The sequence below is a fragment of the Emydura macquarii genome, unplaced genomic scaffold, assembly GCF_026122565.2.
Source record: "Emydura macquarii macquarii isolate MOO-44397 ecotype Brisbane River unplaced genomic scaffold, CSIRO-AGI_Emac_v2 contig_1253, whole genome shotgun sequence".
Lineage (NCBI taxonomy): Eukaryota > Metazoa > Chordata > Testudines > Chelidae > Emydura > Emydura macquarii.
Window position 1 is genome coordinate 82960901 of NW_027131390.1, and position 27273 is coordinate 82988173.

Sequence of the window (27273 nt, forward strand, 5' to 3'; positions counted from 1 at the left end):
AAATGTATTCCAAAATTCTGTCTTCACATTGTATAAATCCCAGAGCTAACCAAATCCATATGTAGATAAAATTATGAAGTGCGAAGGTATACGAGAACAAACATGAAAAGGAAATGGCCTGTGACAAGAAATCTTACCTTTAAGACCACAAAGTCCACACATAGCAGCAAATACAGTGGACTCCATTTCAATATTTCTAACACCAGAATTATAAGCTCTCTTTAAGTATTCCAACTTTTTTTCATTGGAAAAAGAACACAATGCTCCATCTAATCGTCCCTGACCTGGAAAGAAAAAAACCTGTGACTGCTCATGCTTTTATACGATATGGTTGACAGTCATAGTAAAACTGGCTGCAGTCTCAGGCAGTTTCTCTCAAAGTGCAATATCTGTCTAAATTCTACTTACAACCTCACTAAACTATTATTTTAATAGTATTCATTAAATTATTTATTTCTTATTCCATTTGCCATGTATTTTTAAAACCAATCTGCTATGACAAAATACAGCTGAGTTAACTATAGAAATTTTAACAAAAGTGAGACCAAAAAACCACAGATGCATAGAGAGATAGTGGCAGATTCTCAGCTGTGTGAGTTGGCATAGCTCTGTGAGGCTCTGACAGATGAAATCTACAAAACACCAAGTCACTGTGGAAAAGGATTAACAAATTTAGGTGCACACGCCCCTTCCATTATGCAGAGAAAATGGAGATGGAAAAAGACCTTTTAATCTTAGTTTTAACTCTTCTTTCTTTAAGGGCGATGGTTAATTATAGGAAACCAAAGTGGTTTCAGAATATTTTTTCTTGTCAACTGTCTTGTTTTCTCTGTGCTCACTTCTCCAAATCATTAGACCTTGTCTACACTAGCACTTATGCTGGCAAAACTTCTGTCACTCAGGAGGGTGAAAAAACAGCCCCTGAGCGACATACGTTTTGCCTACATAAGTACTTGTGTGGACAGCGCTATGTTGGTGGGAGACATTCTCCTGCTGACATAGCTACTTCCGCTTGTTTAGGTGGTTTTATTATGTCGGTGGGAGAGCTTTCTCCTGTCAACATAACGAGGCTGCACAAGCGCTTATGCCGGCAAAACTTATGTCGTTCAGAGGGGTGTTTATTTCACACCCCTGGGTGACAAACGTTTTGCCGGCATAAGTGCTAGTGTAGACAAGGCTTTAGACTCAGGATCCATTCAGAAAAACAATTAACTCCCACTCAGACTCTGATATTCTAAGGGCCCAGTTCTTGGGTCTAGTCAAGCTGCCCCCTTCACTGGCTGCAGGACTTGAGGGCAAGTGGACAAAGATACTCTTGCACTGCCCTGTCCCCAGTGCTGCTGAGGGCAGCCATGTCCTCCCACATAAATTAAAGCAGTGCTTAAATTGGTTAATGGCCTTCAAAAGGATCTATAAGGACAGCATTCCTGGTGGCTGTAACATTAGCAAGGAGAGTGGTTGAGATCCATGCTGCAAAACCAAGCCCTCCTTCAACAATGTGCTGTAAGGATAGGTCACCTAGACTGATAGGGGATGATCTATCACTGTTGGTCCTTAATCTTCTTGAGTTAGAAGGTGAGGCTAAATAGTACAGTCTAAATGTTCTAAATGTTCTTAGTTGATGTTGAGACAGGACAAAGCCTTTTTGTAAATCCCATAGATTATTTGTAGCAGATGGAGGCCAGTCCAGAGGCCTGACAAACTTTGCTTGGAAAATAAGTGAATCATTCCTTGCATTCAAGCCTGCTATGACTTTGCATGTGTCTTTCAGTTGAAGGTCTTAAGGATTGTCTACACTTAAAACTCTACAGGTGTGCTGCTGCAGCTGTAGAACAGCAGTATAGAACCACTGCTACCGATGAGATGGGTTCTCCCATTGGTGTCGGTAATCCAGCTCCCCAAGAGGCAGTAGCTAGGTTGCAGAAGAATTCTTCCGTTGACCTGGTACTTTCTACAGGGAGACTTCGGTCGGCTTAACTGCACTGCTCAGGTTTGTGGATTTTTCACACCCCTGAGCGACAGTTATGCTGACCAAATTTTCTGCTGTAGACCAGGCCTCAGAACACTTGCTAGTAGATCTGAGGCAGCCTCTACACAGTGGCTCAGAAAAGTGTAACAGAGATGTGTAAGGCTTCTACATGGAGCTCAATTCACCCATCTTTGTGGTATCATTCTCTTGAGTTAGCCTAAAGGTCTATGTCTAATGAGAAAGAGTACTCTTGGAGTCATTAACTCAGTTAATACTCCTTTAGTGGGGTGAGGGTGAGTTTGTTATCATTAGCTAATCTCCGAATGTGGCAATTATCAAAGGACAAAACAAGGCTGCTTACTTGCAACTGGATTCATATTGCCCAGCCACCTTCCCTGCTTCTGAATCTTTAGATCATTTTTTAACTAAGTAGGAAAAGGAATTGATTTGGGATAAACAGGGTTGAAGCACATTACATGCCTTTGGGTCTGAAAGTCTGGATCTGTGCAGAAACATATATACAACAACAGTAGACACAATTCCTCTAGAGGGTTCAGGCTCTATATTGAGGACATATGCACATCTCTACAATTGTCAATTCAGGCAGTTGTCTAATAGAACTACAGCTCCTGGTGAGTGACCTGTCTTGCTAACTTCACTGATTGTTTTTACTAGAATTTTGGAATTGAATTTTGATCTTCAAAGAATGAAGCCCTTCTCACATGTGCTTATGTTTCTCACTTAGATGTTTTGTCCTCAGCTCAGGCAAATGTACACCTACAGCTTTATTAACCTGGACAAACTATTTAATTTCATTGTCATTCCTACTGTTAATCCTCTCAAGTGGCTTTTTATTTAAGTAAAACATGGCCTTGAGCAACACACAGATGGTTGCATTTGCAAGCAGCTCCAAGGTTTATAAATAGTCCTCCAATTATTAATTCTCCATTTATTCTTTTTCATCCACTTTGCAATCAGCATTTAATTTTGTAAAGGAAATAGTTCCAGGATATTGCCAGGGATCTAAGGTTTATTTACACAAATGCCACACACTTACTGACATTTTTCTTCTGGTTGGTAATTCTGAAGCTATAATCCTGTCATAGGAAGTAATTTAGTGTAACCCATCTGTTAAAATTATGTTAAGATTATAGACAAGGGGCTATTTACTTTAACAACTTAATGCTATGTGCCTATTGCTTTTAGAGATTCACTGAATATAGGCTGGTTTCTGTGGCTCAGTAGGGCTGAGGGACAGCAGGAAGTGCTATCCAGGGAATCCTATACTTTCCTAAGGGAGTGCGTGCCATCCAGAATGAATTGTAAAGCTTGATTCACTGCCATGGTTTATAATAATACGTTCTTTGCAGATGTGATGGTGTTACAAAATGTAACTGTATGGCAGATGCAATAAAGGCCAATTACAGTATAGTTCATGGTTCTGTTAATTAGCATGACATGTTATGAAAGTAGTTCCATTTCTGACCAGTAAACAAGTCTAAAATATATGATGAATCGAATCCTAAAGTCCTCCCTTGGTTTTAACTCAGTACATATTCAGGCAACTCTCCCGCTGACTGCACTGATCATTTGCCTGAACAAAGTTTTCACGATCTGTCCTTAAGTTTGAAAAACAAAATGAATAGTAAATTAGAGCTAGTACTCACCCTCATAAAAATCAAAGGTGCACATAGTATGCCCAATAAGGGTTGGAAAGTCATGGATCTCTTTGCTGCAGTTCAATAGCTCCTCGGCAAGGTCCTTATCAAGTTCAGTGCTTCGTACAACTACCTTATCCAGTATCACCTGCTCAAACCGAGCCTTGAAAAACGAATCCACTGCAGTGTCTGTTATTACAACAGTCCCAGGTTCAATGCCTGAAGAAATGGGATGGGGCATATCTTAGGGATATGTAATATTTATCATTTATATTATAATCTAAGTTATGACAGTAAAATCATAATAAATATGAATGCTTATCAGCAAAATATATAGGATAGAACCATTCAAATGCATACAAAGTAAAACTCAATAAATGTACACGTGTGGATATGAAGAATTATGAAGGGAATACATTGGATAAAGGGTATTTATTACTTCTGACGTAGGTAGGGCAAGGAAAGTTCATATGTAGTTACTGGTGTGTATGTATGATTTGTCTATGTTTTAATGTGCATTTGCTTTGCGTGAAAGGGTAAGCATATTTATTTTGATTTCTAACTTTCCCATCCCGCCAAAACCTTGTGCATCTTAGCTCCTCTACTACTAAAAGGTAAAGGAGATTTTTGTTTAGCTGATTCATTGGGGGCTTTGGATGTTTTGAACAGAAGAATAGCTCTTTGTCCCACCACTGCCATGATGCTCCAAAAGATCTTGTGTGCAAGTGCAGCACAGCGACAAATGTGAAGTCCTAAGATGCCCATGAATTGGTTAAAATATGTTATTGTGCTCCTCAATTTGGGTTTAAATCCTGAAAGTTTTATGTTGTCAAAGCTCTCATTGGAGGAAATGGGAGAGGAGGGGGGAATAGACCTGATCATTCAGTCTGGGTGCAGGCAAAACTCCCATTATATCGTTATTCCAATTTCTCTCTGAGAATGTGTCTGAATTTATATTTTCTTAACTTCAAGTTAATGGAGTCATTAATATTGACTAAACACTTCCATTATAAGAGAAAGATTTCTTAGTCCCCATTCCTTGCCTATTTTTCCATTCATCCTTAGACTGTATGCGCTCTGGCACAGGAACTGTCTTTCCATTTATGTGTGTACAGCACCAAGCACAATGGGGCCCTAATCCTAATTAGGACTGTAGGGCTTGCCATACAAAAAATTGATTATAATTATTGTTATTAACTGAGTGAAAGATGTTCCATTAGCGCTGAACCTTTCCATTCATGGTATCAGCTTGTGTGTGAGTATTTTGGGAAATAAGAGTAAATTTCTGTCAGCTGGTTTGGATCTGGAAAGAATATTATTCAAATGTATTAGATTTCAAGACATCATGTATTATGAAAACATAGGTTTCTGCTAAACCAGCAATTAGAAGTCTGATATTTGTTGACCTGAAATAAAATCTCATGTTGTTGTCTGATATTTGAAGACATGAAAAAAATAAAAAATACAAAAAGCTCCTAATAATTTGTCCTCTTGCTTAGCTGTATTTTATTAAACATTCTTTCTATCTGGCAGTAGCAAAGCTGGTGGCTCACCTATGCCTCCAGAAGTACCGATGCGTATAATAGTAACATCACAGCATTTTGCATGATGGAGTAATTTGATTAGTTCATGAAGCATAATAGAAATGGAAGGAATACCCATCCCGTGCTGTTGAGAGGAAAGAAAATGAAGGCATCATTAATCATCATTTTTGTTTAAGCTGATACATGTTTATAAAATTACTTCAGAATATTACTATATAGACAGAGGTATCCTGTTCCCGTTGATGTCAATGGGATTTTTTTCTGTGGAAGAAGCATCAGACTCTGAATCATACCTTCATGAGCTGGGGCATCCATGTGAGGGGCCAGGTCCTCTGAACTACTCTCTCTGATCCTACCTGACAGCATGGCACCAGGTAAAGTTGTACTGCTGATTGGTTCTCTATTCACATACCTCTTACAGGGTGGACAACACAGAGATGGAGCCTAGGACTGAATAGTGTCCAACTAATTATTAGTTCCCATGGGTATTTTTCTCTAGGTATTTTAGGGAATGATGCCACATAGAAAGCTCTTGGGGATAGGGACTGTCTCTTGTTCTGTCATGCTTGGAGGAGCTCCATGTAAACATCTGCAAAGCTACCTCATTATGCACCTGCAAATCCCTCCTCAAAAGTCTCCTACAAAAACATGACCAGGGTTAGGCTGCTGGTGTGATGAGACGGCTACCTTGCATGGTGACCAACATTGTCTCATTGTTTCTTTTCACTCCCCTCTCTGTGTCCACCTTTTGTCTCTTGTCTTATTCTTAGATTGTAAACCGGGGCAGGGGTCATCTTGCTGTTCTGTGTTTGTAACTAGTGCAATGGGGTCCTGGTCCATGACTAGGGCTCCTAGGTGCTATAGTAATTCAAAAATTAAATAGTAAATATAACAATATGTTTGTAGAGTGCCAGGCACAACAGGGCCCTCATATCAGAGGGGGTCCCTAGATGCTATTGTAATGCAAATAATAAGAGTTATTATTGTAAAAATGAAGTGGCTACAACTCACCCAGAATTGCATTCACCCCATGAAGCCCCAAACACATTACAGGTCCAGTTTCTTCCCTATGCTGTAGCTACTTTACACTACACTGGCAGTACAAAGTATCCCTGAAGCAACATGGCTGGCAATGGCAGGATCACCTCAGGGTTGGAAGCACAGTGTTGCAGGACTTACGCCACTTCCAGACAGTCAATCACTTTACAACATAAGAGTCCAAAGGAGCAAGGCCCTGCAGGTTCTCAAATGGGATGGTGGTTGGAGAAGGCTCTGCCTAGCAGCCTTATCCACTCTGTGGTCCTCTCTCTGTCTCATTCTTCTGTCTGGCTTCCTGGAGAAGGGTTCCTTTCTCCTGCAGCTTGTCCTCCACCCTTTGCATGGGCTTCTGAGCTCTTTTTAACCTGCTCCTCCAGTCAGAGCATGCTCGGCAGGTCTGGAGGGGTGGGGCTACCTGGGCCTAGCATTGCCTTTTAAACCCTTTGGGAGGAGTGTGGGGTTTATACGCCCCATCACACAGTTCCTAGAACTATTGACAACCATCATAATTCAGACAATTATTTAGGCTGCTCTAAGTTACCCCAGGGGACCAGCTTGATATTCAGCTGGTAGAGCTCTCCTGGCATAGCTCTCCTGAGATGCACTGTGTAATCGTCTGCTGCTGCCAAGGATGTAGGTCACAGTGCTCACAGGAGAGGTGTCTGCATGGTGGGAAAGAGTCTGCTGCTTTGGCTCACCTTGCCTCTCTAGGTATGTCTACATGAAAACCTCCCCCAAAAATAACCCTGCAGCAGCAAGTCTCAGAGCCTTGGTTATCTGACTTGAGACTAAAAATAGCAGCTGGAGCCCAGGCTCCAAAACCCTCCCCTATTCCTGGTTTCAGAGCCTAGGCTTCAGCCCCAGCCCAAATGTCTACATTGCTATTTTTAGCCCTGCAGTGCAAGCCCAACTTAGTTGACCTGTGCTCTGAGACTTGCTGCCATAGGTCTTTTTTGCTGTTTACTACTACTTTCATCCCCAGAGCCTAACCTCAGTACTGAGAGAATGTCCTTTCCCTAAATCTATCTTGTCAGTAAATCAGTTCCAAAAACCCAGAGGCAGGTGTTTCCAAAGGGGTAGGATTTATTTTGGCCCAACAGGAACACCATTGGTCCCATCATTTCTTTTTTCCATTTGCCATGTGTCCCCACCTCTTTCTTTGTTGTTGTTATAGGAAGATGGTTTTATTAAGTTTTTATTTCATTTTAGATGTTAAAATATTTTTGTATTATTATTCTTGTATGGCTGCCTGAATTCCTTGCCACAGCTTTAAAAATGTTATTCTTATTAAAAAATATCCAAGGAAGAAAATCATCTCATAAATACCCCTGATATTTCTGAGCCTGTTTGCATCTTGCTAAAGTGTGACATCAGCAACAACTCTCAACAAAGCATTTAATGGGACCCTGGCCAGAAATATTATCCTACTTGCTGTCAGAATCATGCAGACTTGAATGTACTGTGGAAAGTTGCTCCTGATCTAGCCATCATTAATTGGCTGGTTTATTGATGCCTGAAAGATATCAGTCAACTAATGATGTCTAGGTCAGGGGATATAAAACAAGAACAAATAATTTGGAATCAACAAGTTGTGCACGTCGGTAGTCTATGAAACTGAAGTTATTGCTGTTCTTTTGTCTTCCCATCTCTTTACCTCCAATTGTTTGGCTCAGTTATGTGCTACATCTTGTCTTAGGCCTTGTCCACACACAGACTTTCATTGGTTTAACTAAAACTAATTGAGATAAAATAGTACAAGTGTGTGTGTCGAGAAAGCCTTAGATTAGGATTGTATCCTGATAGTGTCATAGTTGTCATTGAATTGTAGATTGACAGAGTAATAATAAAAATGTCATTATTTCCTCTTTTGTTTTTCCCAGAGCCCAGTCTTTTCAGTGTCTGTTTTTTAGGCACCAGTCCTGCAAACGCAAATGGGCAACTTCATTCGGGTGAGTGGTTCCATTGACTTCTCATGTGAGTAAAGTGATGTATGTATGTGGTTGCAGGATTAAGATCCTATACAATGCCAAACGTCTGATTGATATTTAAAGCATAATAATAAAATAAGATAGCCACTGTAAGACTTTTAGAAGTTGACTGTAATATTTTCAACTATATTTCATAGTTTGTGCATGGTGTGAAGTGATCTTACTTTCAGGTTGCTGAGCTAAGCACAATGTGTCCTTTCTCTGTTGTAACACAAGGACCTTGCAAACTGAACGGGCAGGATGCCAAGACAAATAACATGACTCAAACATAAGAATCTTTTTTTAATAAATCATCGTTTTTGGTCCTGATCTGGCTCCTATTGAAATCCATGGCAAAACTCCTATTGGCATGCCTGGGAGCAGGAGCAGGCTCTGTGCCTATTAATCTTTTGTCCTACATGTGTACTAGATGTGTGGAAAAGGGAAATTATGCATAAGCATGTGCTCTAGTCCAAGTATTGAAAGTGAGGGGGAGGGAGGGTGGAAGAAAAAGAACAAACAATAGAAGATTTTCACTAGGCTTATTAAAGTTTAAAATGTAGCTTTTTAGAGTGACTGATTTTACTGAGAACAGCTGAAAATGTTTTGAGGTAAGAGGGAGAATTTGCCAGTGAACTATGAACTAAAAGCACAGGCAAGAAAATCAGACCACGTCTAGAAAGCAGAAGATGTGACCTTGTGCAAGTCACTTAACCTCTGTACCTTGGTCTCGCCATCTGTAAAATGGGGATAATTACACTTGCCTACCTCACAAAATATTGAGAAGTTTAATTATTTAGCACTTTTTGATCCTCTGATGGCAGACAATAACAGAAATGCAAAGAGACTGGGAGTGGAATTGTTGGTATTTCCAGCTTCTCAACCTTTGAGACAATAAGTAAGGCCATGTCTACATGTACTACAGCGGCACAGCTACAGTGCCATAGCTATGTCACTATAGCCACGTAGCATAAACACACTATCATGACAGAAGGGGTTTTTCCATTGCTGTAGGAATTCCACCTCCCTGAGCAAAGGTAACTTAGTCAATAGAAGCATTCTTCAGTCTGCCCAGCTGAATCTACACCAGGGGTTAGGTCGGCATAGCCAGGACTCTCAGGGGTGTGGATTTTTCATACCCCTGAGCACCATAGCTATGTTGACCTAAGTTTTAAGCCTAGACCAGAACTAAGATATGTGATGGAAGAAAATTATCTGCCATGGTAATCACTATGTTTAAACCATTTTGCCAACCTGCTGGCATGTTGAATATGCTGTTATTTCTATATTTCTAAGAAATAGCAAATAGGGGATGATGTAACAGTGTTTGCTTTTAGGCTTTTTTGGAAGAGCCCAAAACTTTTTCCATCAGTTAGAGGTGGGGGACTTTATGGTTTGAGAGATAGGAAGAACTTTTTATCTCTATGTCACTGGTTTGAATCCAGCTCAGGTCAATGGTGTATGGAAGTTGTTATTATCTGATGGCTGCTTGATGGCCAGCATGAAATTAACTTGATAGATTATCCAATTTTCAGTGGATAGGTGTCCACACACAAAATTACCACCATAACTGACACCCTTGTTGGCAGTTTCAACACAGAGGCTAAGGACTGAAGGACATGAGGACTTAACTAGCCTCTCATTCCAAGCGGCAGTTCCTCTAGGTCAGGGATAAAGCATACTTGCAATGCTGCTCCCCATATTTTACCTATTCTGTGTCAAAGGCTCTCAAGTCAGCAGCTTTCAGAAGCTCTAAATTCACATGAAACATTTAAAAAAGAAATACAAATGATGTGTTAAATTCTTCAGTTATTGCTGGGCTGAAAATGAATACACTATAAAGTACTTACACTGATGGAGAGCACTGGTCCAACCTTGTACATCGAGTACCGATCTGTCCCAGCACAAATATCTTTAATGTCTTTCGCATCTCCTTCAAGTCCAAGTTCTTTGTGCATGAGCTGAGCAAAAGCTTTCATTCTGTTAGGGCTGCCTCCAACACAGGCAAACTAGAAATAAAATATACTATTCTAGCTAAAGCAGGGATCAAGACTCAATCTGCATTTCTAATGTTACATCAAATTACCCTAGTGGGTGGCTCTGAACCTTTCCAGACTACTTGCACACCCCAAGTTTCACCTCACTTAAAAACTACTTGTTTACAAAATCAGACTTAAAAATACGAAAGTGTCAAAGCACACTATTACTGAAAAATTGCTTACTTTCTCATTTTTACCATATAATTATAAAATAAATCAACAGGAATATAAATATTATACTTACATTTCAGTGTATAGTATATAGAACAGTATAAACAAGTCATTGTCTGTATGAAATTTTAGATTGTACTGACTTTTTATGTAGCCTGTTGTAAAATGAGGCAAATATCTAGATGAGTTGATGTAACCATGGAAAGACCTCTGCATACCCCAAGGGTACACATACCCCAGTGCTTTAGTGAAATCATATATCCAAAGGGAGCAGATGTAAAAGTAAAGCAACTTGAAGACTCAATTGTCTGGCCTTGCAATTTTTATATGGAAATTCTTTTTAGAAACGTGTTGTTTTATAATTCCAATCCCATCACAAATCTACTGCACAATTTTTTAAAATATATGCTAACACAGTGTCTTAGGAGAACTAACAGTCTGATTTATAAGACCAAGATCCTACCTAGATAATCATTGTTCATGTTGTAACCATGTTGATGGATCGGGACTTCTGCTGATACTAGGTATCAAGTGTTTATTTGGATGGCTTTGTGATTAGAGAATGAAACTCAGATTCTATTCCTATTTATGTTGGGCTCTTCTAAGATACTTAGCACTATATTGTCTAAATGTCCTGGTGTTGCCACAGGCTTCCTTCCAGACTTCCTGGGCAAGTTACTTAATCTTTTTGTGACACAGTTTGTCCCTCTAAAATGGGAATAAGAACTCTGACTTCCCTCGCAGAACTGTTGTGAGGCTTATGTTTGTAAATGTGCATTGAGATCTTCATCTGGAAGGTGCTGTGAGAGTATATGAGTGCAAAATATTATTGTTATTTGTTAGGTTTCTGACTATAGCTCATGGGAATGAACAAAATAGGCTCTTTCTTTTAGTAAGGACTATAGAGGATCAGATTAGTTCAAGGTTCTAAAAAAATAGGAAATAACATTAAAATTACATATGGTGTACTATAGGATTTCACTACCGTACAGCTGTGAATACTTGAATATTAATTCCTGGCCAAGTAAATTACACATCAGTGTAATATATGCGCTGAATTTAAGTTGGTCCTATTCCTACAGACAGCAAAGCAGAAACAGATGTTAGAGTAGCTAATCGTCTAATTTATTCTATCAACAGTGTCATCAAGAATTACTGAGCATTGCTGGAGACATAAAGACAATAGTGTGAGGGAGAAAAGAGAGACAACATTTCACAAATGACAATATTTTAAAAAATCTAACTCTAAATTTAAAATGCAACTAATCATTCCTCTCTGACAACGTGATTTCAAATCTGGCTGCTGAGGTCAGAAGTAACATTAGGTTTCAGACCACCAGCACAGTCTCTAGTGGATACTTGTTTACATTGTAAAACATTGCACAATTTCCTACACTGTGCTCAGAAAAAAGAGAGGTCTGGGACAGTTGCAGGTCAGAAATGAGGTATGTTTGGCAGAGATGTGGGAAGGGCTTAACTGCCAGTGTTACTGCTAGGCTCTGACTTTCAGGTGCACGCCATTAATTCCCCAAAAGCATTCTTTAGGAAATTTTAGGGCTTGTCTATATGAGGTATTTAACCCACAGCTTTTCAAGTTAATCCACTTTGAAAATGCTTGCGTACTCACAACACGCTTCATTGTAGTGTGCTGACTCCTCATTTATTGTGAACTCTGCAGTCCTCTTGCAAAATGAGCTAACTTTTCTGTGAAGCGAGTTAATCCTGTCTATTGTTTGAGTATAAGCAATGGTGCTGCAAATTACTTTGACAGCCCTTCAACAACTGTTTCACTCTGCTGTTACTGACCTGTCTGTTTACCTGTGTCCCCTCCCCCATTTATAAGATGGCACAGGGCCAGATTTGGCCATTCGCTCCTAGATTCCAGTTTATCACAATACCTGTGATAATACTCCAGAAGCCCCACAACATGCCTCAAGCAGCCACTTGGCTGCATTGAGACCCTGAATCTAATCACCATCTGGAGAGAAAAATTCATGCAGGAAGATCTTGTGGCCAGCCAACAAAATGAAGACCTTTTTGTGGACATTGCTAGGCAGATATCTGTGAGGGGCCATGACCAGAATACTCAACAGTGTTGGATAAAGAGCAAACAGCTCATGAGCACCTATACTAAGAGACAACAGGAAAAACCCTTCAGGGGACATGAAACCTGTCATTTTTTTGAGGAACTGGACAGGATTTTACATAACTACATGACCACAACCTGGGCAGTGTGTAGAGCATCCTGGCTACCTTTTCTCTTCTCCCTCCAAATGGTGACCAGCAAGATTCATTGGGGTATGAACATGAGAAGGCCAGTGAAGAGCTCTCCCCATAAAGCTAGGATCTGTTCAGGGCTCAGGACCCTGATGCTGGCTGGGTAGAAGATGAGCCCAATTCTTGCCCTGCTGCAACCAACTTCAATTCCCAGGCAGCAACCCAGACCAGGACTGAGGCTGATCCTACGGAGGAAACCTCAGCTTGTAAGATTTTTTTATTATTTTTTAATAATTTACTATTTAACTTTTAATTGATGGTGATCCCGTACTGCTGTGCTCACTTCTGTTCTGGGCGCCCTGTGACCACAGCTATTGATAAGATCATGGTTCCTGCCTGCCTCCCTAGGCCAACATTGTCCTCCCCCACCCTATAAATATTTCCAAAATGGTGTCTACCCTGGCCTGGCCTCTGTCTCATACTAAAGCCCTAACTACTAACTAATCTCAGGCCTATGCCATGGAAGACACATGCCCATATTCCTATGTTCCTTTCCCCTTCCCTCAGCTGTCCTGCCTGGTGAATGCCTCTCCCACCCCAAACCTGTTCGCCACCTCAAAATGGTGGCCAGCAGCACGGTGCAGTTGCAATCTTTACCCCACACTCTCCCACACAAGAATCAAATAAGGAAAACTTTCTTTTGTGCTAAATGCAAAAGTTTATTGAGATAGTGGTTATAGGAAAAGAGGTTTGGTTAGCGTGCTCACTTTACAGGAGGTGGCCATCGACACTGCATGCCTGTAAAGATATAAAGAGGACAGCACCCTGTATCGTGCATTCTTACAGACTGGTAACCGTGAATGCTTCAGGCAATCATTGCAGAACCATGTCTATTTTTCTTTTCACTTTCAATATGTCTGCAGGGGAGATAAAGATCTAAGGCTGAGAAATGGCTCAAGTTTTTTTCTGAGATTATGAGGAATAGCTGCATGGCCAACCCCTCTGGTATAGCTAGTGACTCTTTCCACTCCTGCAGCACTTCTGGAGGGACCATCTTGGTGAATAACTTCACAGCATATCTCATTAGTCTGCCTTTTGCCTTTTTCAATAAGGACATTCTCTGCCTCCTAGTTACCTGCCTCAACATAACCTCAGCCAGAGTCAGGACAGCCTAAAAAAGATGGAAAAGGGATTACTATACAGCTCACCTCCAGATTCAACCTGCTAACCCCTTTGACACCATATAAGCACTTCCAAGGCACAGCAAAATTGCAAAACTAGACAGGGAACTTAATTCCCAACCCTACCCCACCCTCTAAGAAACAATGGCAGAGCCACTCAGATGTACTGCACAGACAAAAATCCCAGTGCAAACACTACTTACCATCTCCAAAGTTCCCCCAAGACTGGGAAGAATCTCAGAGAGGTAAAGGCAGAAATGTATATTAAAAAAAGCGATCACAGCCTCCCTAGGATGTGAACAATTTGTTTTAATACCCCCAACTGCTATGGCATCTGCACTGGACAGACTCTCAAGGGCAGGGCCCTTATCAAGAGCAGAACAAACCTGAAGGGGAAAAAAGGGAAAACTCCTGAGGAAATGTTCATGGACATCAATACAGAGTCCTCAAAACTCTGAAAAATGGAGGCAGTATCTAAGAACTGAAAGCAAAACTGACAAGGAGTTTTCTGGGGAGATGGTTGCAGTAACAAAGGGCAATGTGGCAATTTCCAGGGAAAGCATTACTTTAGTCAAAGACAGTATGGAAACAGACAGGGGGAATATAGAGGCAACTCCTGGAGGCAATATAAAGCCAAAATGCCCTATTGCGGCACATGTTACTCTTAGGGCGGCAGGCAATGTTTTTTTCTGCTGCTTCCAACCTATTTTGCAAACAGCGCCACCTCCCTTTCAAACAACCAAATGCACACTCCACTGTTATTCTGCAGCTACTGCGGAGGTAGTTAAACAGTTAGTTCCTTGTTTCTGTCCAAGTGGCCTGTGAATGGCTTTAATAACTAGGGAAGCAGATGGTGAGCAGGTCTCCCAGGTGCAATATCCACACCACTGATGTCCATATTGTTCCCAGGGGCAAGCAGTCCTTTCTGTATTAATGTAAACAGAGCTGAATTCCAAAATATCCTTGAATCGTCGACCCTTCTATTTCATCCTGCATTTATGTCTGTAACCCTGCCAAAATGGTTGACAAGCCCTTGGAGCACCATGGAGAAATACCCTTGAGCCCTGATGAGGGGCAAATAAGAGGCACATGAGTCCCATCAGTTGCCCAATACAATTTGGGAATCCCATGCATGTAAAACCATCAATAACCCCCTGAGGATTATCAAGTGTTATAACCCGTGCAATAGTACCTCTTCCATGGCATCACACATCTGACAATGGCCCCCAAAACTGATCTCCCCATGCTGAATTGGTTTGCCATAGACCAGTAGTATTTATGGGTGGCCAGCTAGCAGCGGCGACTTGCAATCTACTTGTCTACAGGTAACGGGCACTGCATGTTGGTCTATTACCGCTCTAGCGCCTGGATTAGTTCAGCACATGTGTCACAAAAAGTTGGCTCCCCCATCCTGAAATTCTCTCATCATTGCTGGTCGTCCTAGGTCTGCGGAACAATCCTTTCCCACCAATCTATACTGGTTTTCTGAGCCCAGAGACCACACTGCATGCTGTGAAGCTGCTTCAGGAACCAGTCCTCTACTACCAGTTGGTCGGTGTCTTCCTCTTCTTCCTCATTTGCATCCTAGTTCCACCACTGCTGGAGATGCTCTTGTTGCTAGAGGAGCTGCTGCCGCTGCCATATCATCTACTCAGTGGTATGGCAGGCAAAGTCCCAAGTCGATTTCATCCAGCTTTGAATGCTGAAATACAGCCCACACAGCCTCTACACATTTGAGGTTGCCAGCACAGCAGTGAGAGAGTTGTCAGGTCCATGCTGGCTGGCAGCAATTCAAAAGTGGCAGAAACCTGCCTGTAAAGGAAGTACGGGGCAAAGACAGTTGAATCATGGCTTTTTAAAAAAAATGTGAACTAGCTTGACTTCTGCTATGCATCCTACAATGCACAGCAAGAAAAATCCCAGAATGCACACCGCTCAGCAGCAAGCCAAGAGGCATGGGAATGCTACACGCTCAGTTTACAGCAAACTGTCACCGTGTGTACACAATGATGTGCATTGACAGAGGACACGTTATCCTGTATGCATGCTATTACTGTGGCTTGTGTATAGTGCGTTACCTGACGCTTAGCGAAAAGCTACCCCTTAGCCTCTTCCCGTTCACCCTGTGTAGACAAGCTCTTAGTCAATAAACAGAAAAGAACTGTAATCATGAGACAATGTATTTTGACTTCAGATCTCAATCAGAAACATGAAGTCTTATGTACCTTGTCTCAAGTAGATGATGGCCAGATACTTCAGGCCAAATATCCCTCCCCTGTATAACTCCACTGATGTCATGGCATGTACAAAATGGGAAATGACTGCCTAGGAAGGAGTACTGCGAAAAGGGATCTGGGGATCATAGTGCACCACAAGCTAAATATGAGTCAACAGTGTAAGGCTGTTGCAAAAAAAGCAAACATAATTCTGGGATGTATTAGCAGGAGTATTGTAAGACATAAGTAGTAATTCTTCCGCTCTACTCTGGGCTGATTAGGCCTCAACTGGATTATTATATCCAGTTCTGGGTGCCACATTTCAGGAAAGATGTGGACAAATTGGAGAAAGTCCAAAGAAGAGCAACAAAAATGATTAAAGGTCTAGAAAACATGACCTATGGGGCAAGACTGAAAGAGCTGGGTTTGTTTAGCTTGGAGAAGAGAAGACTGAGAGGGGACATGATAACAGCTTTCATGTCCATAAAAGGTTGTTACAAGGAGAAGGGAGAAAAATTGTTCTTCTTAACCTTTGAGGACAGGACAAGAAGCAATGGGCTTAAACTGCAGCAAGGGAGGTTTAGGTTGGACATTAGGAAAAACTTCCCAATCGTCAGGGTGGTTAATCACTGGAATAAATTGCCTAAGGAGATTGTGGAATCTTCATCATGGGAGATTTTTAAGAGCAGGTTAGACAAACACCTGTCAGGGATGGTCTAGATATTACTTAGTCCTGCCATGAGTGCAGGGGACTGGACTAGATGACCTCTTGAGGTCCCTTCCAGCTCTATGATTTGAAACTAGGTTTTACCGAGATGTATTTTATTGAAGAAAACTTTTTGTCTGGGTTTCTGACCATGTGATGAACCGCAGAACTTCACAGGTTTGAGGCTGAAAGAATCTTTGCATATATACATCTCCGTATAACACCTTACCTTTGGCTATGAGGATAAGTAGAAATTCCTTAAGAAATTGAGGCCAAAGGCATTCTTTGAAGTATTTTAGAATCTATGCTGCTGAGGTTCATCCTTCTTTCCTCAATAATAAAATGCATAGACTTGGAAATGACAGCTATGACAGACACGATGAACCAAATTCATCCCCTGAAGTTGATGTACTCTCTCAGTTCTCCAGTCAGTGAAACTCCCCCAGGGAAGAATTTACCCCATGATGTCTGTGATAGGTTTAGTTTTTGAGTCTACATAGTTTATTGAGAAAAGAAGGGTAATTTCCACTGCGGTCGCTGCAGCATAGTTTTAGTAAGTTGCTTCACAGAATGGCCTTTGCCTGTGGGAAGTTTAACTCAGCTTCCTAGACAGACCTAAGAAGATGCTAGATATAAAGGGAACAGTAAGAGATGTTTGAAGAAAGATGAGTACGAATAAAATTATTTGTATTTAGAGAAGTTGTAACCTTTACATTTTTTGTTTACCTTTATGTCACCAAACATCACTGGTAGGTTGTGTGTTTTAGTTCCTAAATTAAAGTGATAAAGAATATCTTCATCCATTGAATCCAAATGAGGGTTTTTAACATGAACAAGCCCATTTCTGAAAAAAAGTTTTGAGAGGTTTTATAGACTAAGTCAGATCAAAGAAAGAAGGGAATTCATGACACAAGAGACAGTATCTGAGTGTTTGCATGGTAACTTAGTTTACATTGTTATAATATTATGCTCATGACATCAGGGCTATGGGTCTCACAGGCCCAACCACTGGGGAGGGTGACAACTTGTCCTCTTCCTATTCAGTTTTTAGTATTCTGTAGGTGCCCCCCCCCATGCAGCTGCAAGACTCGAGCACTTCACACTCACTCCTTTCCTGAACTTTTTTCATGTAATTGCACCTCTGCTATGGGTCATATGACTGAAACTGGCAAGTGAGAAAAAGGATTGTACTAGAGAGCCTCTGATTTCTGCCACTGATATCGAACAAGGAAAGTGGGATCTGGTACTACCAACTGTGAGGTGTAGAGTGGGGTGACTGCAAAAGAGTCCATCAGAAAGATTATTGTGTCTCAGCAGCAAACTGTTACCTCTGTAGGAATGGAGTGGGCTGTGTAGGCTCCTTTACAAAATAATGCAAAGCTAGAGGAGGAAGAAGAGGATAGAGTCTGCAGGGAAAGCAAATTGTAGGGGAAGGAACAGATGGTGTCTGAGGAGAAAGTGTGGGGAGGGATACAGTTTTGTGGGGAATTAGAGTGAAGAAATAAATAAGGAAAGAAAGACAATAGTTTATCAGTGGTGATGGAAGTAAAGAAAAAGGGGACAAACCATACAGAGAGTGGAGAGGTGTAAGTGCAGGACAGACTGACTACAGAGGAGGAAGACAGAACAAGAAGGAAAACCTATGAGGACACAAAAGAGGGAGTGAGAGAGGGAGACAAACAAAAAGAAAACAAAAGGAAAGGCAGAGTTAGAAGATTTGGAAAAACCCATTCTGTCAGAACTGAGAAAAGCTCCTCAGGAAGAACCTCAGGAAATACAGGAGCAACAAGGAAAGAGCTAATGGCTCAGTTTAGGTAGGAAAACAAAGGGAGGATAGGAAGCAAAGCTGTTCTATTGCATTCAGTATTAAAGTGCTTGCATACTGCATCTGTTCCAAATAAATTGTTTCCCGGGTTGGTCCTTCCAGACAGCCAGCTGGATTTGGGATTCATATCCAACTTCTTCCCCACTAACTCCACTGGCCCTTTTATTTAATTCTGAATTGGCTGCAGTGCCAGCATCTGCCTATAGTATGCTGCCAAGGCTTTGTTGCTGGTCCCTTCATGAGTTCTAAGCAGCTGGCTATCTCAAGCTCCTGTTAGAAACTATTTCAGTAGCTGGATCCAGCATTCCCACACTTCTAGTATTACCACTGCAGTCACTGGCTGTAATGTTTAGGGAAAGTCTTACCGTTCTAGGTCTTGCCAAAGGCATGTCTCTTGAAATGTTTTATGTAATATTAACCATTTTTTGCAGCTATTACACAGTCATTAGAAACAGTTACAAAGTATTTAAGCTATCTCCACAAAGTTCAGCAGAAAAGTCAATATTTCCCATTAACCTTAGCAAGGGGAAGAACCTTAACTCTTACTTTAATACAGTTCTCCCAGAATTGAAGGATAAATAATGCAATTAGGCACTGACTCTAGATTATCTTATATACAGGAGTTTTCTGAAATCTTAATAAAAGTTGTGATTTTCATGTTGTCCCAACATCTTGATAAATCACTGTGCATTAAATGGCATTTAAATTAAAGTGAAATTGATAAAACAGTGGGTTTCAATTTGCTTTCCTTTTCTAATTGCATAATAAATACAAGAGGATTAAACAGCAGTGTAGTTCAACGTTCAAAATAAAAGCTAAAACAAAGCCTAGAAAACGCCTATCTTATTAAAACAAATGCAAAACCCACTCAGTTACTTACCCAGCATAACCTTTCCTTTCAGTCATAATGGATTTACTGGAGTCAGCTAAAAGGGATGTTATGACTTCCCACTTTCAGAAAACCACTCCTTGGTTGACACAAGGTAAGGATAACAATCTTCTGTTGCTTCAGCTGCTAATTTATAGGATCTAATGTGAATATTTGAAGCAGCTTGGCACTGAATTAAATACTTTTCACTCTTTTAATTTGGTGTTATTTCCAAGAACAACAAAGGAACTTTTTCTCTTATGTTTTCTATTCAACCCATCAGACGCAAAATATTCTTCTTCCTGTGGATGCATTGCTATTTGTTTCAGCAGGTCATCATCAGATCAGCATTACAAGATTCAGATTGGCTATTTTTGAAGGAGTGTCACTTCTAATCTTACTTCACCTCCCATTATTATGCTAAGGCCTCAGATTGGCTATTTCTGAAGGAGTGTCATTTCTAATTTTAATTTACTTCTTGTCATTATGCTAAGGGAACAGAAGGGCCAGGGCTAGTTAACCTCCTACTGTTGATTCACTTACTCTTTGATCAGGGTCCCTGATTCTCACACTTGGCAGTCATCCCAGCATGCGACTCATGTGGCACATGTACATTCTGAAAACAAAAGAGGTAGAGAATGCAAATTGTCTGCCTATTTTCATAGCTCCATTGGGTTCTGCTGAAAATGCATGTAAGGTACATGTGACAGCCAGAGCCAGGAGGACCTTGATGGTTTTGGATCACAAGGATTTGTGCAAACTAGAGCTGGTCAGAAATGTTTCATTGGAATGTATTTCAACTGGAGATGCCCATTTGTCAAAAGCAAAGCATTTATCAGGAATCCATCAATTCTGAAGAAAGTCTGTTTAGAAAGAAAAAATTGTAATGGGACATTTTGATTTTCCGTTTCAAAATGACTTTTTGTTTAAATTCCTTAATTTCCTATTATATAACATAAAATAAAAGTTGAAAACAGAACAAAAGGTTTTGATCAACCCAAAATGAAACTGTTTTCAGAATTTTGTTTCATGGGAAATTTTGAATTTTTTTTCTTATGTCTGTTTTGGAACTCGAAAAAAATTTCAATTCCCAGCACTCTCTGGGAAAGAAAAAATCAGGTCCCTGCCCTGGTCTAATGCCAAGCATCAGATTTGATTTTAACTCATGATGACTCCTTTGTTTCCATGTGCAAATCAACCCAAATTTTCAAAATTGGTTGTATTATGAAATCATTACTTTCTCATTATTTCATTAAACACAATAATAAATCACTCCATGTTTTCTTAAATGGTTTATCAACAGAGAGTAAACCTTTTGATAAATCTGCTCTGGGTTTCAAATTTATAACAAAAGCCCAAAGCAAAGCAGAGGTTTCAGACTGGACTATGAACATTTCAAACAGCTCCTTTGGCACTACTTATTTTTATTCCTCCTCCTCCTTCAAAATTCTTCTCTAGTTTTGTTGTTGTCATCATCTAAGTCATTCATAGAGATAGAGGCTGATTTCTTATTATCTGGGCACTGCCACTTTGGATTCTAAATCAGGGCTTTGGCACAATGAAAGAAGAGATTGCTCCCAGAGACTCTACCTTAGGTTTTACACTGAGCTAGTGCATGCTGGAAAAGGACAGTGGAAGTGGTGTATGAATTCTCATGCAGTGAAGACATGTTTGACAAAGCCTAGTTGTGTCTCACTGCTTTGATTTAAGGAGCTCTGTGGGTTGGGACACAACAGTGTTCAAGTAAGTAATTTAATATCTGGGCTGTGTTCTGAATTTTGTTCATGCCAATGTAAAATAGAAATCTGGTATGAAATTAGCATACACTTCATTGGATCTTTTATAGTTTAATTGAACTCAGTAGGGAAATTCTGGATAAACTCACTTCACTCCCTAGGAAGTATAGATTCTGTCTAATGAAAAAGATGGGGGATAGGAAGGATTGGAATGTAGAAATCTACTATTGTTCTAAATCTTATTAGTGGCACTAGGCTGTCTCAGGATAATACCATACGCTAAAATAAATCTTCATAGTTCCTGCTACTTTAACAATTGATTTTGAGATTTCTTTACTTAATAAGATCCTCAACAGTTGTTCACTTGCTTTTTATACTCCTACTTGTCTCCTGGTGCTAGAACTGGGCCACAAATATAATTTCTGGGGCAATGGAAAAAAGAATTTTCTATTATTAGGTCCTCTGTCTGTGGAACTGGCCAGATTCAAGTGGTTGAATTCAGAGACTAGAAAACGTATTTATTATTATTTATTTGTATTGTGCCAGCACCTAATAACCCTAGTCATGGACCACATCTCCTCTGTGCTAGTTGCTGTACAAATATAGAACAAAAAGACAGCCCCTGCTCCAAAGAGCTTACAGTCTAAGGCCTGATTCTGCCACCCTTACTCTAATTCCGTTCCTTTACTGAGACATCTCATGTGAGTGATTGTTGCAAGACTGAGTCCCTAACACAGTTTGAGGCTTGGTTCCAATAAAGGCCTAAAATTGCAAATCCTCATCTGATCCATATTAGAGCCACCTGAGTAAGCAAAACTAACTGCAATGTGCTCTGTGGTGGATCACCAAGAAAGCAGATCCACCACCAGCAGCTCTTTCAGCACATGGTACTGGGTTTACATCTGTGCTTTGATTGTTTGGCCACAACTTCAGTATTCGTATTCAGTATTCGTTGAATATTTTGTCTAGCTATTTTGTCTAGCTATTAAGACCTCACTTAGCTGGGCAGGGTCCCGTGGTTCTTTCTGAGTTTCTGTTTCCTTCTGTGTTATCACTCTGGCTGTGGCCAAAGGGAACAAGGCTTTTGGCTCCTGGGATTGGTACAGCCAGGAAGGCTACTATATGCCTACCTTTCTCTCCTCCCAATGCTGTGGAATGCCCTTTCCTTTTGATCTGATAATTAACCAGGACATTGGTCTCTTTTAAAGTGGGTTTAAAGACTTTTTCATTTCAGGGGGCCTTTAGCATTTTGTGTGGGGTGGTTTATTCTTGTACAACAGTTCAGTTCGTTAACTTGCTCTTGAAAAAAAAAATCAAAATACTATGTAAATAGTTGGCCATTCAGACAAACCATTAACCCTGTTAAAAACACATTACATGTGGCATGATTTTTGTAAGTAATAAAATCTAAGCCACAATGGTTTGTTTTGAGTATACCTCCCTCATTCATCTGAGGCTAGTTCTCATACACAGCTCATGTTTTATTTTCCTAGCCTATATGAAGTAAAAAATACTAAATAGTTTGAGTAATTATGGAACAACATGTATGAAGAAAAGTAGCCTAATAACATGTTAATCTTATAGACTGAGTTCAGATAATCTATTAAGAATCCTGTGGAAGCTTGAGAACATTGATCTCCAGGGTATATGTTTCATATAAAGCCCTGCCTTGGAGTGGAGAACATCTGTTAGTGAGGCTGCTGTAGCCGGAGGTAGACTTCCAGGGTGTCTAGACCAGGCATGGGTTGGACTGAACTGGGTTGTAAGAAAGAAAACAGACAAGGGGAAATGGTTTTAGAGCAGAATTCTGCTCTTGGCTGTGTGTTTGGTGAACTTTGACTTAGCAGTCCCTTTTTTAGATGATAAGCAAAGCATATCTGTAGCATGGCAGCTAAAACAGAGCCTCAGACCCTGTGTTCAGACCTTTTCTTTTTTTAAATCATGGAGTAACAGAATTCTTGGTGGCTCCTCCCTTGGGGGTGTGGGAATCTGACCACGTCCAGTTAGCTACATTGGGTGGTCACAACATGGGCCCCTCTTCCCCACTCTTTGCAGGGTAGGGAGTTCTGCCCTTTGTGGGCCTCCTTAAATTTCTCTGGGTGGGGAATCAAAATGAAAGTCTCAAACCCTCATGAATTCAGGGATACTCCGTCCCGTGGCCCAAGTAAAGGGGGTGGGGGTGAGTCAGAGTGCTGCCAACGAGCCAGTCGCAGCTAGGGTTGCCAGTTTTGGTTGGACGTATTCCTGGAGGCTTCATCTCGTGACATAATCTTAATTAAACGTTAATCTTTAATTCCTGGAGACTCCAGGGACAATCCTAGAGGGTTGACAGTTCTAGCCCCAGTGCAATGGGTTTGGGGAAATCACTCTGGCTGGGTCCCTGAGGCAGGTTCAGCCTGTCTGACTCACTTCACTGTACTCTCTTCAGGGTCAGGTGAAGGTTTCCTGCCTAGGAGTTCCTGCCACAGCTTCAGGAGCTGCCCCTGCAGTCTGCTTTTTAGGGCAATCCCAATCCTTTTCCTTTCCCCCAGTGACAGCAGATCCCTCCCTTTTATGAGCCTCCTTCCTATCATGCATGATAGACAGGGCTGAAAGGCTGGGGTAACCACCTGGGCCTCTCTGGCCCCTTCCTTGTCCATGTGGGCCTATCCACCCCCTTGGAATCTTATTTTATACAGAATGGTCCCCAAAAGATCACTTTAGTTTTAACAGCTAGTGTCACCATGTTTTATTCAGTCCTTTATTTTACTGGAAATGTGTGCTGGGGACAGGATAGCTTGGGTTATAGGAAATAGGATACGGAGCTGTTCCCCACTGCAATATGTTGCAGGCTTGGAACATAGTTAGCACTGAACTGGAATACACACTGCTTTACCCCAGTGAGATCTTGAATACATTTTGGTGAGAAATGCATCATCTTCATATTATAAAGATTCTTTGTCTTTCCAGCATTTTTCATCCAACAATCTCAAAGCATTTTACAAAGGCGAGTAAGCATTAAGAGCCAATACTACAGAAAGACATAGGTTACATGACTTACCCTCCGTAGGCTGGCAGCACTGGGAATGGAACCAGTGATGCACTGGCGGGAGCTTGTCATAACTCCTCGCTAAAGTTCCAGCCCCCAAATTATCAAGATAGTCATATCATGATGGGGTTGGGTTGATTTCTCTTCATGTGATGGAGCTCTTCCCTCTCTGGATACTGCTAAAATATCCTTCCCTCTGATGACTTACTCCTGAGCCTCTAAAATACTCATGAAGGTCAAGATTTTTGCCTTTGGAATGCACCAGTTTGCACTTTCAGGAATTTAAAAAACATTCCCTGAGGAGTCTATGTGCATCTTTCTCCCCCTGTCTGAAATTGCAGAAGTCAATCAACACTTCTCAAAACAAAGCTATAAATGTTTCAGACACTTTGCATTTAATACAGTGATTGCCTTTAAAATCTTGACAGTTTTGCCTAATTAACATTACTTGATAGAGGGAATTCAGTAGTAAGAATTACTTGCAAATAGCAGCTGTAAAGATTTTACTGGAGATGAGATCACAGTACAAGATTGCCAAATGGGGTTGCTCTCTTCCTTTGGAGTGTTTTTGTTTGTCAAACTGCAATGGGGTTCATCTCACTCAACAGACCTGTTCCTGGTGTGTTATTCAGAGTCCTATGTTCAGTGACTAAAATATTTTTTCCTGCTTTTTTAGCTTTGCAGAGGCAACGCAGCTGTGGGGGAGTGAGCTGGATTCTAAACCTTCTTGTATGTCGAATGGAATTGTTTACTGTGTTCCAATTGGTTACATGTGTGCAAATGCACTTAAGTCAGTGGGTTTGCACAGCTATTGCAAGGGGAATAATTTAGTCCGCTGAAGACTTATTACCAGTGATGGTGCATCAGTTGGAAGGAATGCAGCTGGGTGTCAGAGCCTAGGTGTGTTAGCAGGACTAGTGGGTAGAAACAGCAATCTCTGCTTGTATCAGATGTGTTACATTTACAGAAATCACTGAGAGACAGCAGAGATGAAACCCCACTGTCACATTTTTTTAACCTTTCCAACTAGCATTACAATTCAAAAAATTATAACTGGGACAAATGACTAGTTTTGCAGCCTTCTCTTGTGGTGCCTGACAGTATAGAGAAGGCTATAGGCTCACTCTTACCTGAAGACAGTCTTCCTGAGAGGTGTCCACTCTTGCTGCTTTGTGCCCCCTCTCCCCTACCCTGTCACTGAAGTCCCTTCCCTGTTCGCAATGAGCTGCCAAGCTGCAAAGTCAGCCAACGCCTGGCTACTTAAAACTGAGCTATTTGAAATGAACACTCTGCAGCCTTAGTGAAGACAATGCATTGAGAGTTTGCCTTTATATTAGGGCAATCCACTCTGGGGGGGTTTGGAGGGAAGAGGTGGGGTGTGGGTGGGTTTTTACATTATTCTATTTATCACAGTTGTTGTTTTAAGAGTTAGCTTAGATAAAGCCAGTTAGGGTGGATTACTTGCCTCCTGTGGTTTTATGCTGGGATTTTCTTGAGAGACCAAGAAAATCACATGCCTAGCTCCCACTGAAATTCAGTGGATGTTGGGTGCCTAATTCCCTTAGGCTGCTCAGCCTTACTATCTGATTGCCAGGAGGCAGTGTGGTCTAGTGCATAGTGCACTTCCTGGGATTCAATTCCTAGTTCTGCCACTGGTTTGCTGGGTGACCTTGGACAAGTCACTTTCCCTCTATGAACCTTGGTTTCCCCATCTGTAGATAATGATACTGCCCACCTTTGTAAAGCATTTTGGGATCTAGGGATGAAAAGTGCCATCTGTATTAGAACTGTGTATGTTGGCTGTTTTTGTTTTGTTGGCCTCCCACCATACACACAGCCCCCATTAATATAAGTGGATTACTCTGGCTTTCTCTGTACAGTGTCATGGAAGACAGTGGCCTGCACTCACTATTTCCCCAGAGGGAAGCACTGTGAATTTAACCTGGTACCAGACCCCCAGATGGCTCCAGCAGTTCCATCTCTCTGCTTAAAGCCTGAGGACTACTGTCCCGAAGAGGATCCCCTTGCTGCCAAAGGCAAGTGGATGGGGCCTCTTTGAGGGAAGCACTGCATTTTCACAACAGTTGTAAAATACTTAGCATGAACTTGCTATGGCTGCTAGTGAGCACTGTCATTTTACCCGTTTCCAACCGCAAACGCAGTCTAATGGCAGTTAAACTACAGGCACTGTAGCACCCCTTAGGAAAGGAAGAGGGGAGGGGAGCTCTTGTCTTCAAACCACTGTTGCCTTATCTAAAAATGGAAACACTGCTGCATTGTCTATAAAACATGATTTGTTGGACAGTTTCAGAGTCTCTTGCCTCATGGTTTGTATACTGATGAGCTGTTTGTGCTTCTGGGGCCACAGATTGTCAGGCTGTCAAAGGAAATGTTGTTTAAAATCATTGATGATACGTCAATACTCCTTTGTAATCAGATGTAGTGATTACAGTCTCCTACACTTTTTTTCTGCTTGTTTTTTTTAAGCCCACCCCCAAGTATTGAAACGTTTTGCTGAGCATTTTTTAAATTATACTGCATTAAAGCCGACTGACATATGCTCTGTGGTGGGCTACCAAAAAGGCAGATCCAGTAGCAGCAGCAGCTCTTACAGTGCCTGGTAGTTCTGTGGTTATTCTGCCACAACACATACTTGCTTTGGCAGAATAAGCATGGTTTAGTATTCAAAACTGGAATCGGGAACCTAAATTCTGTTCCTAGCTCTGTCACTGACTCTGTGTGGCAATAATGTCAATCAATTAAACCCTGCTACAATCTCTGTCTGTAAAGGGGGATACTTTCCTACCTCAGACAGATAAAGAAGTAATGTAACCATTATTGGAGCTACATAACATATATGCTTACATGTGCCAAAAATTCAAGGCAACCTTTGGAGGGTATTTGCTTGTAAGCAGAGCCTGTAGAGGAACAAGGTTTTGACTGCACCTGCATTTGGTCAGAAAGTAGTTCCTGAAGTTGTGCTGGGGTTAAAGAGGCCACCTCAAATGTTTTTCCCAGAAGATCTGCAATTCAGATCCTATGCAGGACTGGATGTGCAGATCAGATGTACACCAATGGAGGCATCTCTTAATTCCTGAGTTAAGAAGGGC

General features: G+C 41.1%; 1 protein-coding gene across 1 annotated transcript in view; it reads right to left on the bottom strand.

The window, feature by feature from the left end:
* The window catches only part of UPP2 (uridine phosphorylase 2), a 28289-nt gene extending 3484 nt beyond the window's left edge, over positions 1-24805 (bottom strand). The window contains exons 1-8 of the mRNA XM_067549419.1: positions 24176-24805; positions 19943-20015; positions 19412-19701; positions 17433-17550; positions 10027-10185; positions 5181-5295; positions 3637-3846; positions 138-284 (exon numbers count right to left, since the gene is read on the bottom strand). Of these exons, the coding sequence (XP_067405520.1) occupies positions 138-284; positions 3637-3846; positions 5181-5295; positions 10027-10185; positions 17433-17550; positions 19412-19437 (775 nt within the window). The 5' untranslated portion in view covers positions 19438-19701; positions 19943-20015; positions 24176-24805. The remainder of the gene's footprint in view (positions 1-137; positions 285-3636; positions 3847-5180; positions 5296-10026; positions 10186-17432; positions 17551-19411; positions 19702-19942; positions 20016-24175) is intronic.
* Between the last annotated feature and the right edge of the window lie 2468 nt (positions 24806-27273).